Genomic DNA, 16,548 nt, shown 5'->3' on the forward strand with positions numbered 1-16,548 from the left:
TGGACGTAAAATTCAATTTACCGGTAAACCGCTTTCTGGAAAACGATGTTTTCCGGAAATTTGGCAGATTATTGTATATTGAGTAGGTAACTTTATAGTTTGACACTCATGCTGGCCAACATTACCAAAGAATTTCAAAAATCAAATGTTGAAGCCGTTGCCGTTTGTTTTGCTTGTGAACAAAATTATTTTTAATTCATCTATCTGTATTGTGTTCACCTTGAGTTTGAACAGAAAATGAGTGACCAACGATGTTCGGACAGTGATCAATCGAAGCGTGATATTCCTTCGTTCATTGAACCTCGACCACCGTTGATATTGAATCCTTTCATGAGACCTCGCCCTCAAAAAGGCACAAACTTATTGGAGTTGTTTGATGAGGACTCAGAGAGCGAAGAGCCTGAATGGCTCCAGGTTTACTTAAGATTGAAGCCGTGTAACGTGAGGAATAACCTGTATGAGGTGAAGTCTGATCGATGTCTTATAACCTCGGTGGATACGGCGCCCGTGGGCCATGGACGGCGTACACAACACAATGTCTCCAAAATGTATACCTTTTCCCATATATTTGGGTCTGGGTCCAGTCAGAAAGTAAGTAGTTTACAAACTCTAAAGTCCTTGAACTTGACCTTACTTTCACTTTGTTTTTACTTATTACTTACAAACATGTTTGTGTGCTTCTCATAAGAACGGATGCATAACCAGTACCTAACTAATTTTATTAGTGACTTCCTTAATTATTTACCAAACCCATAAACAAAATTTAAATATGTAAATTATTTTTTATTATATTTATAGCCTTTTATTAGACATAGAAGTTACATTTTAAAGTTTTTCCTTAATGTACCATCTACGATAACCAATCAGTATGCCTTCGGGCAAAGGCTGACAGGATGATTGTATTAAGTTATTACAAACAAATTGAAACAAATAGAATTCCATAGCATCTGCTCCGGTGTGAAATAGGCGTGAGTTTTTATATGTATGTGTTAGTTATTAGTAAGTGTTTTTATTTATCTAAGATTTGATACCATCATTGACTTTCAGGAAATATTCGAACATGTAGTGAAAGACAACTTGAAAAAGCTGCCGGATGGTCACAACTTCACCCTGCTCACGTATGGAGCATCGGGCTCCGGCAAGACATACACACTGATGGGTACCGTGCAGGCTCCAGGGTTGGTGCCACGGTCACTGGAGTATGTCTTCCGGGTAGTGGATGCTGCTCAGCAACCAATCTACAAGCCTTTCGATGGAGGAGCTGAGAAACTTGAGTACTATGACCAGGAGTTTGAACTGCAGGTTCATAAGATTTTGGTTTTATTGAAGGACTATTTCTGAGTAACACAGAAGTAGTTTCAAGTACCTATTGTTTTATTATTAATATTGTTGATTGAGGGGAGGTCTGTGCCCAGCAATGGGACTTGTATAGGCTGTTTATGTTTGTATGTTTATTATTTTCACACAAAGGAACTTTTCGTTTTGATGTTTCATGAAAAAATTTTTTCTCACAACCATAAGCTTTTGTTTTTTGCTATGCAGTTAATGGCATGTTAGATATGGGGCGCCCATTGTTGGAATGCCTTGTGGGATACCTGTATGTGGATTACTGCAGACTGAAAGTATGTGATTTGAATAAGTAAAAATAGTTGTTGTTGTATTAATTTATATGTGTAAATGTATATGTGTGTCGTAGGTTTTACCTAAATAAACTTTTTTATTATTATTATTAAAATAGCATATTCCATAAAGTTTGTATGTCCTCGACAGTTTGTGAAGCGCCTGCGTCAAGTATCCGCGCCGTTGCGTGACAAGTACCGGCGGATGTCAGCTCAGCTGCGGAGTGACCTCACAACCAGCACCTTCGACCTCTCTAATAGGACTAGATATTATGTCTGGGTATGTAAACACTATGGACTGAAAATTGTAGACAACAGGCTTTTTTTTATCTAATTTTTATAGAGGCTTGAGAACTCTTGGTGGTTACGCCAGCCTCATAGTTTAGAGTGTTTAATGATGATCAAATCATCACTTAACAAAAGAACACTATTACAGCACTGCACCATGCTGTTCGCATCGACTGAAATAAATGCTTTTTTTTTACTAATTCGATTTTTAACCCAAAAAAAACGGAGTAGCAGCCCCTTTAGGATTTGAATTTAGCAAGATCTTAGTATGGTGAGCATTTTTAAACCTTGCTGGTCCTTTTTTTATCGCCTTAAGGGTTGAATATCGCAAGACCCCGTCTTAGTGAACACCTACATCCTAAAAGGAACCCCCATGCAAAATTTGAGGCCCCCAGCACTTGCAGTTTCTGAGATTTCGTCATGAGTGAGTGAGTCAGTCACCTCAAAAAGGTGACTCACTCATGACCTAACCCACATATAGCCTCTATATATCATCATCTCAGGACTTTACATCTTTATCAGATGATCCAAACAGCGTTTCTGTGGCAGCTTTTAAAATGGCTGTAAAGTCCGATGCGAGAGCGACAGTAGCGGCCGCACGACTGGCATTGTAGTTGAGGGTTATTAGATGGTACAGGTGGTAAATCGGCCCTCTCACTTCTGTGTCGCCTATAATAAAGTTATTGTTACAGGTATCATTTGTGGAGATCTATAACGAGGCTATATACGACTTGTTGTCAAACAGCGATCGAAGCAAGGCGACGTCAAAGTTGCGCATCAGAGAGGATTCTACGGGCAATGTTTATGTCAAGGTGCCTACATTTTAATTGAGACATATTTTTTTATACTAAACCAATAGCAGATTCTTTCTTATACACCCGTCATCATCTCCCTACCATTTTTCACGAGGTCCGCATACCTGACCTGAAGATTTGACAGGTCCGGATTTTTACAGAAGCGACTGCCTGTCTGACCTTCCAACCCGCATAGGGAAAACCAGCCTAATACAGGTTAGGTAACATACCTCCGAAAATGCATTTCTCTGGAATGAGGGTTTCCTCACGATGTTTTCCTTCACTGCTGAGCACGTCATTTACGATCCAAACATGAATTTGAAAACAAATTCGACACTAGGGCCTGTGCTGGATTTGAACCTGCGACCTCAAAGTGAAAGTCAAGCGTTCACACCCTCATTAGAGATTATTGAAACACTCATTTGTGATATTTCTATTATTGGGAAACCTAATAGAGAACAAACGTGAATAAACCCTTCAGGGCGCGACGCAAGCGTTCGTCCGCACCGGCGAGGAGGCCTACGACGTGCTGGTGGCGGGGAAGCACAACCTGCAGGTGGCCGCCACCGGCGTCCACGCCAACTCCTCGCGCTCGCACTGCATCTTCACCATCACCATGCTCACCGAGACTGGTAAGTCATCATCATCACCAGCCCATTAACGTCCCCACTGCTGGGGCACGGGCCTTCCCTATAGATGGATAGAGAGATCGGGCCTTAAACCACCACGCGGGCCCAGTGCGGATTGGTGGTTATTAACGACTGCTAATGCAGCCGGGACCAACCGCTTAACGTGCGTTCCGAAGCACGGAGGAGCTCGAGATGAAAACCTTTTTTTTGTGGTCACCCATCCTATGACCGGCCTTTGCGAAAGTTGCTTAACTTCAACAATCGCAGACCGAGCGCGTTTACCGCTGCGCCACCGAGCTCCTCTGGTAAGTACATCATCACTAATTGAAGAGCCACGTTCTTGTCGGTGTAGCATTCTCCATTCTCGTCTTTCGAAGGTTCAATCGGAAGTGTTCAATCCAAGGGTAAGTACATACTCTATCTAAATTCAGCTCCATAGAATAAGGAATAATACTACGTATAGAACGCCACCAGTGGCTGAGCTAAGTTTACCTCACAGACCCCCCACCCCCCGCCCGCCCCCCGCCCCCTCTCAGTCTTACTTTAGTCTTCAATCGTATGGGCGTATATATAGCATTTATAGTATTAGTAGTATATTTATATTAGTAAGAGAAGTGTGTCAGGATCGAAGCAAATGGAATTCTATAGTCTCTGCTTACCCCGGTGGGTAAAAGGCGTGAGTTTATGTATGTACGGTCACGAGTACTAACATGTATACACTTTGAAACCATGTCATATTAACTTTTTTGACAAATTAAATCGTATATCTCATTAAATGTCAAATATGATAATGCGACAAGGTTGTAAAGTGGGTACATGATATTGCTCATGTATTTATGTTAGAATATTATTATGTATTTTACAGATGACGGCGTACGGTCGTCATGCGTGCGACTGTGTGATCTGGCCGGCTGTGAGCGCGCGCGACACACGCGGAACACGGGCGCCAGAATGCAGGTTTGATGTCCGACTCTCAATCTATACCATTACATAACATAACATACATAAACAGCCTATATACGTTCCACTGCTGGGCACAGGCTTCCCCTCAATCGACCGAAGGGGGTATGGAGCATACTATATGAAACTAAATGCTAACAAAAATAATCCACATATATGTATCTACTTAACTAACTACTAAAAACTTTAACTATTTGTTAACAGAAACAAGTCACAATAACAGCAGAATTGATAATTAGGAAAAACAAAATTATAATTATGTACTTAAATACCATGACATTGAAAAGTAAAAAACAAATTAATTAAACCTACCAAAACACTATAAGCTTAACCTATTAAAATAGCTCTGGGTCAATTTCTTATATATTTTTTTTAATTCCACTTGATATTAACAAATAATAATGAGCTGAATCATCCCCCTCAGTATTCGTTACGTTGTCACTTACATCCCGTACAAGTAGTCAACGTACGTACAAGTCCGTATGGGTGTTAGTGACACCGTAACAAATACTAAGGGGATGATTCAAATTTTAAGGACTATATTTTCGACAATTTCGCTGTAGTCGTCGCGCACAACAAGAATACTTGTACGTATAAAAATAAAGTACAAAGATAGATACACTTACGAGTACATAAACTACATAGGTATTAATATAACACATATAATTGTTATAATAAATAAATAACAATACATATATATTTTTTTTCTAATAGTTTTTATTTATCGTCCAGGAATCTCGGTCCATCAATTCGTCGCTCCACGTGTTAGAACGTTGCCTGCACATGTTACGACGTAAGCAGAAGAAGGTGGATGCCACCCTAGTGCCTTACAGGTAGGTTTTATTTCTATTCAAATATACATACGGTCACGAGCATTAATATGTATACACTTACCTTTGGTACCATGTCACATTAACTTTTTTGACAAATTGAACTGTAAGTCTCACTAAATGTCAAATATGTTAGTGCGACAGAGTCCTAAAGTTCTTAAAGTACATTATATTGCTCATGTCTGTACATGTAGGGTGGTAGAGTAAAAATAAAATCTCTAGTAATGTTCAACGTTTTATTTATTTTTAGGGAAATTTGCAGCAAAATAGCGCAAATAGATAACACTATATGAAACTACCTCTGTCTCTTTATTTAAGAGCTGCGCTCTTGTCGGTGGAGTAATCGCCATTACTCCATAGATAGGGCGTGTAGAACGGTGGTTGCCCCAATCGCCTTCCGTTCCGCAGTACACCGACCAATTCCTCAATCGGTGATGTTCTAGCTAGAGCCCTACCAGAATCCATTTCCTCGGCCTCCAACCAGTACTGATACCGCTGCTGCCCGGCATCAGGGGTGCGCTTTTGAAGTAGCGGCGCCTACTTGCTACGTCACAAGATCGTCATAGAACCTAAGTAGCATTTTATAGGTTAGCCCGTCCCAGTGAGCTACCCACTACGTTCTGCTAATCCTGTCGCTGTTTGGTCGGGGACTGTTTATTTTTATATTCGCAGCTAACCATCATATCTGATGGCCGTTCCACTATCCGCCACCTGTGGACCCCTTAGATGGCCTACAGCTCAGCCTACTACAACATAACATAAACATAAATAGCCTACATACGTCCCACTGCTGGGCACAGGCCTCCCCTCAATCAACCGGAGGGGGTATGGAGCCTACTATATGAAACTAAATGCTAATAAAAAAATCCACATATATGTATCTACTTAACTAACTACTAAAAACTTTAACTATTTGTTAACTAAAACAAGTCACAATAACAGCAGCATTGATAATTAGGAAAACAAAATAATAATTATGTACTTAAGATACCATGTCATTGAAAAGTAAAAATCAATTTAACTAAACCTACCAAAACACTAAGCTTAACCTATTAAAATGGCTTTGGGGAAATTTCTTATATATTTACATTAACTTACATCAGTAAGTAGTAACCGGGACCAACGGCTTAACGTGGCTTCCGAAGCGATCAGCCTGTATCAGGAATCAGGTGATCAGCCTGTAATGTCCTGATCAAACTAGGGACAACAAAGTAATTTTTGTGATATGTACATACACATACATACATAAACTCACGCCTATTTCCCACCTATCTATATTTCTCTATATTTTTTCTATTTTTCGCCTATTTTTCTTTTATTTTTTTTATTATTTTGTTTTTGTTATATGGCTGCACCGGGAATCGAACCCAGGATCGTGAGCCCAACGCTCAACCACTGGACCACGGAGGTCGTGACCCTATTTCCTTCACAAAATGATTATATAATGCCATTTCCAATGTTATCGCCAACGCAGGGAGTCGAAGTTAACCCGCCTGCTGGGCGCGGGGCTGTCGGGCGCGCGCGGCGAGGCCGTGAGCATGGTGGTGACGCTCAACCCGGCGCCCGAGTACGCGCACGAGACCCGCCACGTGCTGCAGCTGGCCGCCGTCGCTAAAGACATACGTGAGTATTCTCTTACAGGGTGCTAGTGACATCGTAACGAATACTGAGGGGGATGATTCAGACCTTAAATTAAAAATTTAAACATAGAACGCGTTCAGCTGCTTGTCTTCCCGGGCATGTCGTAAAAACCGAAGAGGGATTGTGTCCTCTAACGTGATGGACTAATGTTATGATAGGCTGATCCCTTATCACCATAAGGTTCATCATATCCAGCTTACGACATCGTATCAACAGTGGCTGCAAGTTGTCTTTGATTACGGGCGTGAGTTTATGTATGTATGTATGATTCAGACCACGATTCTGAGTTAATATCAAGTGGAATTTTCCGTTTATTGTTTTCATTTCTAAACTTTTGCGACGGAAAATTCCACTCCATATCAACTCAGAATCATGGTCTGAATCATCCCTCAAAGTATTCGTTACGATGTCACTAACACCCTGTATAATAAAATCAGCTGTGACGACCTACCACTCCGTAGCTACCCCACAAACATAGTTCACACATAGTTACACTTTGAATCGTCAATTATTACATAAATATATTTTTCTTTTTCTCATACACCTAAAACTGCTGCAGCTTCTCACAACCAGTATAGCAAAGGAAAAATAGATTCAAGAAAACCTCGACACAGGGCTCTAGACGTTCTCAGTTCATATAAAATGAAAAACAGGGTGTTAGTGTCACTGTAACGAATATCGACGGGCATGATTCAGCTCATGACTCTGAGTTAATATCAAAAGGAGTTTTCCGTCGCAAAAGTTTCTTAAATACTTTAAAGTAATTTAAAAAAAAAAACAAAAAAGAAAATGAATTTACAAATCATGAGCTGAATCATCAGTATTCGGTACGGAGTCACTGACCCTGTATACTTGGTTACACAGTATAATTTGAATACAGAGACAACACATGATTTCTCTTTCTTCCGTAGAGAGTAATGATACATTGTTTTATTGTTTTTTTTTTTACTCCAACCTCGTCAGTCATCCCGTGATCATGGCACTTGAAACAGTGTCGAAATATCGGGAGTCTCATATCCCTGATTTAAACGCGGTAAGAACCCGTTATGTGTTTTAATTATGAGAGTAATGATTATAAATACAAATGTTTCCACCACAGAGGTGAACCAGACCATAGCGGAATCAACACTAGAAAGCACAGCCACATTCAACTCGACTATAGATACCAATGCAGAGATCTTGAAGCTACGATCAGACAACGAAAGGCTACACTTCGAGTTGATACAGTGAGTCATCTACCTAGCATTATCCCGTCTTTCACAGGGCCCGCTTACCTAACCTGAAGATTTGACAAGTCCGATGTTTTTACAGAAGCCCAACCCGCGAAGGGAAAACCAGTCCAATACAGGTCAGGTCACATACCTCCGAAAAACATTTCTCGGGTGGGTTTCCTCACGATGTTTTCCTTCACCGCTGAGTACATGATAATCATATTATACAAAACATCATCAATATAAATCGTGAGAGTTGATACAGTATCTCTCAAAAAAAAAAGAAAAAAATATGTTTGGTTAGGTCAGAAACATTTTTTTTATATATATTTTTTTCGAGGCTTGAGCCACTCTTGGTGGTTATGCCAGCCTCATAGTTTAGAGCGTTTAATGATGATCAAATCATCAATTTACAAAAGAACACCATTACAGCACTACACCATGCTATTCAGGGATTGTTATTCCTAAGAAACACAGTACAGTATTTATATACAAGCCTTGCCGCTACAGACACTGGATCTGCCAAGAGGCACCCAATCTCTCCTCCATGTAGATTTTAGTGGAATAATTTCCTTCTAATCTGTTTGTTCCGGTCACACTCCACCAAGAAATGCATAAGATCCTCGACAGTCCCACAGAAATAATACAAAAAGAAAGAAGGCATAATATGATTGAGGTAGGATACATTGTAAGTTTAACAAAATGAACAGAGGTTCCCAAACTAGGCGGAGCCTGTATCTACCTATTTGACGAAGCAAGATTAGAGTGACATATATCTCCGTCTTTTTCGTCATTTACAGTATACATACTGTTAGTGCGAAAGAGACATATCTATCGTCTTTTTCGCTCTTGGCGATGTTCTATATCTCTGTCCTGCTGTCATTCCAATCATGCTACGTTAACAGGAATATACGTACACTCAACGCATTTTTGTCTTTATTCGCGACCCAGCTAAGAAGCGAAAATACGGCTTCGGCTAAATGTGGAAATCAGTAGATATATCATTATCTAGTACTAAAACAATTTATTTACGAATTGTCAGAGCTCAAACCCGCAACAAGGAATTGCTGGAAGCGATGGAGGAGAAACAGCAGGAGGTAGCGAAGACGATGTTCGAAATCGTCGAGGAAGCGAAGGACATGACCCGCCAGTACTACGAATCTCAGATGCAGTCCTTACGAGCTGAGGTTAGTGGATAACACATTCCGGACAGGCAAACATTGGCAGGCACTGCATTCTTTTAAACATAACACGAAACTTTTTTTATTTATTTTTATAGCATTCATTTCATATTTAAGCTTATTTTTTTATGCAGGGTGTTAGTGACATCGTAACGAATACTGAGAGGGATGATTCAGACCATGAATCTGAGTTAATAACAAGGGAAATTTTTCTTCGCAAAATTCATGGTTTCTTTTTTAGTTTGTTAAAATTATTTTTAATTCAATACTTTTTCCATGGAAATATCTACTTGATATTAACTCAGAATAATGAGCTGAATCACCCCTCGCAGCACTCGTTACGATCTCACTTACACCCCGTATAAGTACGTACGGGTAGCCATACAAGTAGGTATGGGTTTTAGTCACACTGTAACGAATAATGAGGAGGAAGAATTTCCTGTCGGAAAAATCATAAAAATTTTAGTGTTTTTTTAATTATACTCAGTTCCACACTTTTGCGACGGAATATCAACCCTCAAAGTTTTCGTTACGATCTCACTAACACCCTGTATATATTTTAGCATTGTTTACGGCACTGCTGAATTTTTTTTTTGTCATGTGATGTTGATGATCTCCGACCGATTTCGGTCATGGCGACCACTTTGACTCCTAGTCGGCTCGACGCTGATGCGCCCGAAGATGGCTTATGTAGCCTATCTTCACGGTGAACTCCCGCGCACTGTGAGGGCACGAGAGCACACCGTTTCGGTAATTAAAAAGATTTTAATCAAATAACATTCCTAGATGGAGGAAATGCAAGAAGAATATGAGAGTAAACTCAAGGCGGCGGGCGACGCTAGGCGAAACTCCGGAGACGCTGAGACACCTCGATCGCTGCACAAGAAAGTACGTGACTGTGTTAATCATAATTAAAACACATAATAACGGGTTCTTACCGCGTTTGAACTATTTCAAGATATGAGACTCCCGATATTTAGACACTGTTGCAAGTGCCATGATCACGGGATGACTGATGAGATTGGAGTGGAGTAGGTAGATCCATGATTTTCCACGGGCAGACATATCTGTCAACCCTCTTTCTTTGCCGCTTGTTTATTTTTTATATCGGAATGTTCGGAACCATCTGAACTCGCACAAAACTCACTGTGCAAACTCGACCCTAGTTTGGTTAGGACATTACCAGCTGACCACCTGATTGTCCGAAAGTAAGATGATCCGTGCTTCGGAAGCGTTAAGCCGTTTCTCCCGGTTACTACTTACTGATATAACTATGTAGTCGTTACATGACCCATGTCAGGGGGCCTTTGGCGGCTTTCATAACCCTGACACCAGAGTTGATGAGGTTGGTATTCCACCTCACAACCCGATAAGAAGAAGAAGACTGTGTTAATCATTTGCCTCATTACAAAACGACTAAATATCATCATCATCTGCTCACTGCATACGGCTCCATGTTCAGACCGCTGATATTATGTAGCGCCAAAGTGCTTACCAGGACAAATTAAATGAGCCCAAACTCGATAAAAGTGTTAATGCAAAAAGTTATCGATTTTTCCTATTTTCAATGTTATTAACAAAATAACCATTCTATCCGCAGGTTACAGAACTGATGACAGTAATCGCCGTTTTAGAGGTAAGTTATTTATTTACAGTCACTATGGTCCTGTACAGTCATGAGCAATATAATGTACCCACTTTAGGACCCTGTCGCACTAACATATTTGACATTTAGTGAGACTTACAGTTCAATTTGTCAAAAAAGTGAATGTGACATGGTACCAAAGTGTATACAATTAATGCTTGTGACCGTACACCGGCTTGACACTCAATCGGGGTGCGCCAGTTCGAACCCCTGTACTTATGTTGTTGTTATGTTAATTTCAATTTACAGGGTGTAAGTGACATCGTAACGAATACTAAGGGGGATGATTCAGACCATTTTTATGTTTATTTTAATTATTTTCAGTTAATTACCCCTGTGATGTCACCTCAGAAAAATGGCCTGAATCATCCCCCTCAGTATTCGTTACGATGTCACTTACACCCTGTAAATTTAATTTTTTTTTTTTTTTGACGTGACTTATTGTAGATTTGCCGCAGATGGCATTAACTACTTGGCCGGACAAATGGGGAGCGCTGAAGGCTCTCACCCGGATGTAAATTTAAATAAACATAACAACAACATAAGCACACGACCATATCCCAATTTCATTAGTCAGAGGTACATCCATCGCAAGATGAACTAAGTACCCACACCTCACCGAGCTTTCTGTTAGACCAACGTTATAGGTGGTGAGCCGTATCGCCGTATATAATGGTCGAGTTAACTGTGTAAGTGAAAACTGGGAGGTTAAAATGGCAACATCGAAGCAATTCATCTAAGAAAGCAATATTGCAATTTGACATTTGCGCATATAAAAGTAAGTGCGCAATGCAAACAAATGTCAAATAACAATATTTTCCGTTAAATACCCATGTGATGTCATCTCAAAATCATGGCTTGAATCATCCCTCAAAGTTTTCGTTACGATGTCTGTAACACCGTGTATTATCAGTGCGCATGCCTAAAGTATTCTAAACAGAATATCTTGTTGTAGGAAAAATTGACTGCCGAGAAGTTGGCTCGAGCGAGAGCGGAGGAGGAGGTACAACATCTCCGCGCCTGTATAGATGAACGAGACGGTAATTATTACATTTAAAATCATTTCGTCCACTGGGATCCCCTAACCCGACCCCCCAGGGGATCCTCGTGAACTCATCTGTTCATCAGAATCCCCTTTGATCCCCTAGGATCGGGTTAGGGGATCCTAATGGACGAAATGTTTAAAATCACTATCAGACCAAATGGCCGTCTGAAATCAAACAAAACATAAACTCAAGCCTCCTCCCAGCGAATGGAGTCGGCATACAGCATACTACACCATGCTGCTTCCATACAGGTTCAAATGCACGAAAACTTTCAGCCCATGATTCTAAGTTCATTTTCCTGTCGGAAAAATCATGAACAGTTACTGTTTTTTTTTTACGCCCTCCGTGGTCCAGTGGTTAAGCGTTGGGTTCACGATCCGGAGGTCTAGGGTTCGAATCCCAGTGGGGACATATCACAAAAATCAGTTTGTGAGCCCTAGTTTGGTAAGTCATTACAGGCCGATCACCTGATTGTCCAAAAAGTGAGATGATCCGTGCTTCGGAAGGCACGTTAAGCTGTTGGTCCCGGTTACTACTTAATAATGTAAGTAGTCGTTACATGAGCCATGTCAGGGGCCTTTAGCGGCTCAATAATATCCCTAACACCAGAGTTGATGAGGTTGGTAATTCACCTCACAACCCACACGATAGCCAACTGTTTTTTTTTATTATTTTCCGTCCCATTTTGTACTTTAAGATGCAAAGCCAAATTTAAAATAAAAAAGAAATGCCAATTATAAAAATCATCAACGTACAACATTAGTAGGTACCTAACTACGTACGTAATCGAGCGATTATTCGCTTACAATTAAACATTTCCGACAAGAAAAACACATTACCATCGTTTATAGTACAACCAAACGTTCTAATTTTTTAATTGTTACGGTGTAATTTGATTACAGATAAGGCAGAAGAAGAAGAGCAAGACAAAGAAGATGTTATGTCAGTCACTGACACTGATAGTGAAGAGGAGGAAGACCCCTATAATGAAAGCCTCGAACCCACCTTTAAGAAGGAAGACATCAACCGGTCCAGAATGCTGCAGCAAAGCTTAGTCAATGACAGCACTGTCAACGAAGACGCAAACAGTGATAATAATGACGTACCCAGTGACAATGATGACGTTGAAAGTGTCAAGAATGATACACTCAAAGATGTATCACATGATGACACAGTGAAAGACGTCACTTATTGTTCCGAGGAAAGTAACAGTACTGATACGATAGGTGCAAGAGACAGTGCAAATGTAAGCGAATTCAACAATTCTACTGTTGAAGTTGAAAGACAATCTAATGATAATATACAAGCAAAGGTAAATGCTTCAGCTGTCAGAGGCACTTATGTTGTAAGAGATGATGATAATAAAAAACCGAGTCGAAAATCTGTATCAGAAGAGATTTCTGAAGCTCTTACATCGATGAACCGAATCCGGCAGTCTATTGAAGAAATGGAAGAAGACTTCGAAAATAACTTGGAAAAGAGTTTAGAGCGAACTATAAACAACATGACTGAAAAGATTACAGATAATATCGTGAACAGATTATTTGGAAAATCTACGAAATCTACCCACGAAAGTGATTTGTCGTTAGCACAGTTTGAGCAGCTAGAAATTGCTTCTAAGAAGAGTGATACCAAACCTGTTGCTTCCAGTGAGTTACCCAATATTCAAATCTTGAAAGAAAACCGAAAATTCTTCGACGACAATGGTCTTATTCCAAAATTAAATAAAGATAAGACATATTTCGACAATATAGATGCCAATATAAGCACAAACAAGAAACTTAATGAAATAAAACATTATAATGACGACAGATCGCCTTCAATTGTTAAAGAAGATGTTACCAACAATTTCGAACCGAGCACTATAAAGAAATTACTAGGCGAAAGTTTTACAAGACAAGCAGAAATTAAAACATCTGCACCTGTAACTTTACCTAAAAAAAATTTTTCGGTTGATATTTTCGAATCTCCTCAAGTCGTAACTGAACATAAGACTAAAGAAATAACAGCATCTGTTAAAAAACCTACTGTTCCAATCCTAGAAAGCAATCAAGAAGAAGTAACAATCTCTACTAAAACAGAAATCGTAAAAGAAACGACGCAACACAAAAGTATAAAAGAGAGACTTAATGTTTCTAATAAATCGAAAGAAAATTTAGCTACGTCTGCCGCAAATAAACAAGACTCACAGAAACCGAATGAAAATATATCTATCTTTGAAAAGTGTATTGAGAAGACAAACATTTGTACAAAGAACACGAATGAGATAATAGAACATACGCGTCAATCAATTGAAAATATGATTTTAAAAGACAAGTCTGGTAGGAAACAGACTATTGACGTCAAAATAAAACAAGAAAAACTTTCGGTAGAGCCAGAAAACGATTCCTCTTTAGCATTTAAAGGAATAGAAACCATGACCGAATCACAAAATAATTCCAACAATACTGTAGAAGACTTCGAAAACATGTATAAAGACATAACTCCCAGGGCAACGGAGTTTGAACTACTCGTCTCAACCAATACTTCTCATTACAACACAACCACTGAAGCAGAAAAGGAGGTCGAAAAGCCTAAATATAACTTGCGACATATTAAAATCAACACATCTGTTGAAAAAAAGGAGATTGTTATCAAAAAAGAACCTACGGTTGACAAAGGAGATAAATCCGTTGACAAAAAAGAAAATGGCGTCAATAAAAAAGATATTTCAATTGACAAGAAAAATTCTACAATTGATAAACTAGATAAATCCACTGACAAAAAGGATACTAAAATTGATAAAAGAGAAGAAGCTCCAGACAAAAAGGCGGCTAATACCTCAGATGAGGTGTTATTAGAGATTCAAGCGCGATGCGAGAGTAAGGCAAAACCTAAACGAAATCTTCGGTTGCGGCGACGCAAAAACGGAGACGACGATCCAGTTGAAACCCAGAAAACAATCCAAGACGGTGATAATAAATTAAAAGACATAGCAAACCTGCAAAAGGAATTCTCCGACGTGACTATGGACATGCCAGCGCCAGCGAAAGAAATGAAAGCTGATATTGAATCGCCGGAAAAAAACGACGAAGCGGAAAATCTACCACCCTTGCTGGGGATACAAAGTTGTCCTTCCAAGAGGTATGTATTTCTTCTGACTTTATTCATCATGATTAATTTAAGAGCCACGCTCTTGACAGTGTAACATTTTTGGGGAATATAAAGCAGTAGTTTTCCTCTTGCCTTCCGCCCCGCAGTACTCTATCTGACGCGATTAGAGTGGCGCCCAGAGCGCTTGACTTTATTATAACATCTAAAACTAAAAACCTTATAACTTTTGGACAAAAAATTTTGTCTATACAATAACAAGGATCTCTAACACTATTTTATAATCAGGTACATACAAAATTATTTCTCCTGCTTCGTTTTCTTTCTGTCAAAAGTCCTCGCTGAACGAGAGGAACTTTTTTCTTATCCTAATTACAAATCAAAAGCGTTTTTTTTTATTGAAATTAGTAAATGTATTTACCCATACGATGGCCCCGATTCCTGCAGACACCTCTTAATTTTACTTTAGGTTATACCTATCATTTTCTTATTCGCAAAAAGAAAGGAACGGATGATTGACAGCTCTTAATTTTAGGAAGAATGAGTAAATTAATGAATAACGCCATTATGCAAACCGTTTGACGTGTGCTGCCAACATAATTCTGTCGGGTTATGGGCCAATGTAAAATTTTTAGACGGTTGTTTTAGATTTGTGCTTAAAATTACGTGTGTTCCATAAATTTTATGCTTGTCGATTACCTGTCCCTTTCCATTTTCGGCGGATAAGAAAATGACAGATAAAATAAAATTAGATGGTGTTTACAGGAATTAGCACCAATGTTAATATTAATTTCATTCCAGTGTAACGCGAAGCCGCAGAAAGCTATTCACACCTCGCGCGGAGCCTCTAGAAGAATCCATGGCACAGTCTGGCGACAGCAACGAGCGCATTCGGGTACCACGGCCGTCCTACCACCGCACCAGAGCTCGCCGCAAGCTGTAAACTGACCCTAATTAATGCACTGTCACGATCATTAGAACCCTATCACATTAACGTATTTGATATTTAGTGAGACTTTAGATTTAGTTTGCTAAATAAGTTAATGCGACAAGGTTTTGAAGTGTACGTGCATGGTCATAGAATGAACAAAGCTAACTGGATTATGCTAAAATTAAACTGGACAGCAAACTTGATAAATATAATTATGTTTATAATCGATTATATTATTTAGATTATGATATTGACATTAAAGTTATTCGAATCTGACTTTTTTATTATTTTAAAATACACAAAAATATTTTTACAAGACGGTTATACACTTTTGAAAAAGCAGGAAGACTGGGGTGAGATCACAGACCTCCACAGAATACTTTGTATGATACTGACCTCTTAATACAAATGGGCGAGATACTAAGGTTACCTTATTCATTAATTCCTATTATTGATATTTGGAATGAGTGACGTTCCCCAAATAAATACAAATGGCCCTATACAGACTTGCCTTCATTTAACTTGTAACAGACATAAGTGTACCCCGACCAATAAGAAAATAGATAAATATCATATTAAATCTGAACAGCGTTATAGATCTATATTACTTTTTGGGGAACCTAGAAAGTCCCTCATTGATATTGATTTCTGAACGAAGTGGCTGAATACCATATTGTCATTTG

The 16,548-nt window shown here is 39.3% G+C and overlaps 1 protein-coding gene across 1 annotated transcript; it reads left to right on the forward strand.

Moving 5' to 3' along the window:
- The first annotated feature begins 141 nt into the window (after positions 1–141).
- LOC126371439 (kinesin-like protein KIF20B) lies at positions 142–16,141 on the forward strand. The gene is made up of 15 exons (XM_050016728.1): positions 142–591; positions 1,048–1,302; positions 1,771–1,899; positions 2,600–2,719; positions 3,183–3,333; positions 4,196–4,287; positions 5,023–5,123; positions 6,595–6,743; positions 7,861–7,987; positions 9,015–9,159; positions 9,940–10,041; positions 10,754–10,789; positions 11,754–11,838; positions 12,747–14,967; positions 15,736–16,141. The coding sequence occupies exons 1-15, from the start codon at positions 238–240 to the stop codon at positions 15,875–15,877; spliced, it is 4,209 nt and encodes a 1,402-aa protein (XP_049872685.1). The 5' UTR covers positions 142–237; the 3' UTR covers positions 15,878–16,141.
- Positions 16,142–16,548: the final 407 nt, after the last annotated feature.

The sequence above is a fragment of the Pectinophora gossypiella genome, chromosome 12, assembly GCF_024362695.1.
Source record: "Pectinophora gossypiella chromosome 12, ilPecGoss1.1, whole genome shotgun sequence".
NCBI lineage: Eukaryota > Metazoa > Arthropoda > Insecta > Lepidoptera > Gelechiidae > Pectinophora > Pectinophora gossypiella.

Coding starts and splice junctions, on each gene's coding strand:
- LOC126371439 (XM_050016728.1), top strand. CDS start 238: ATGAGTGACCAACGATGTTCGGACAGTGATCAATCGAAGCGTGATATT. Junction 5,124..6,594: donor GCCACCCTAGTGCCTTACAG/GTAGGTTTTATT, acceptor TCGCCAACGCAG/GGAGTCGAAGTTAACCCGCC. Junction 10,790..11,753: donor CAGTAATCGCCGTTTTAGAG/GTAAGTTATTTA, acceptor ATCTTGTTGTAG/GAAAAATTGACTGCCGAGAA.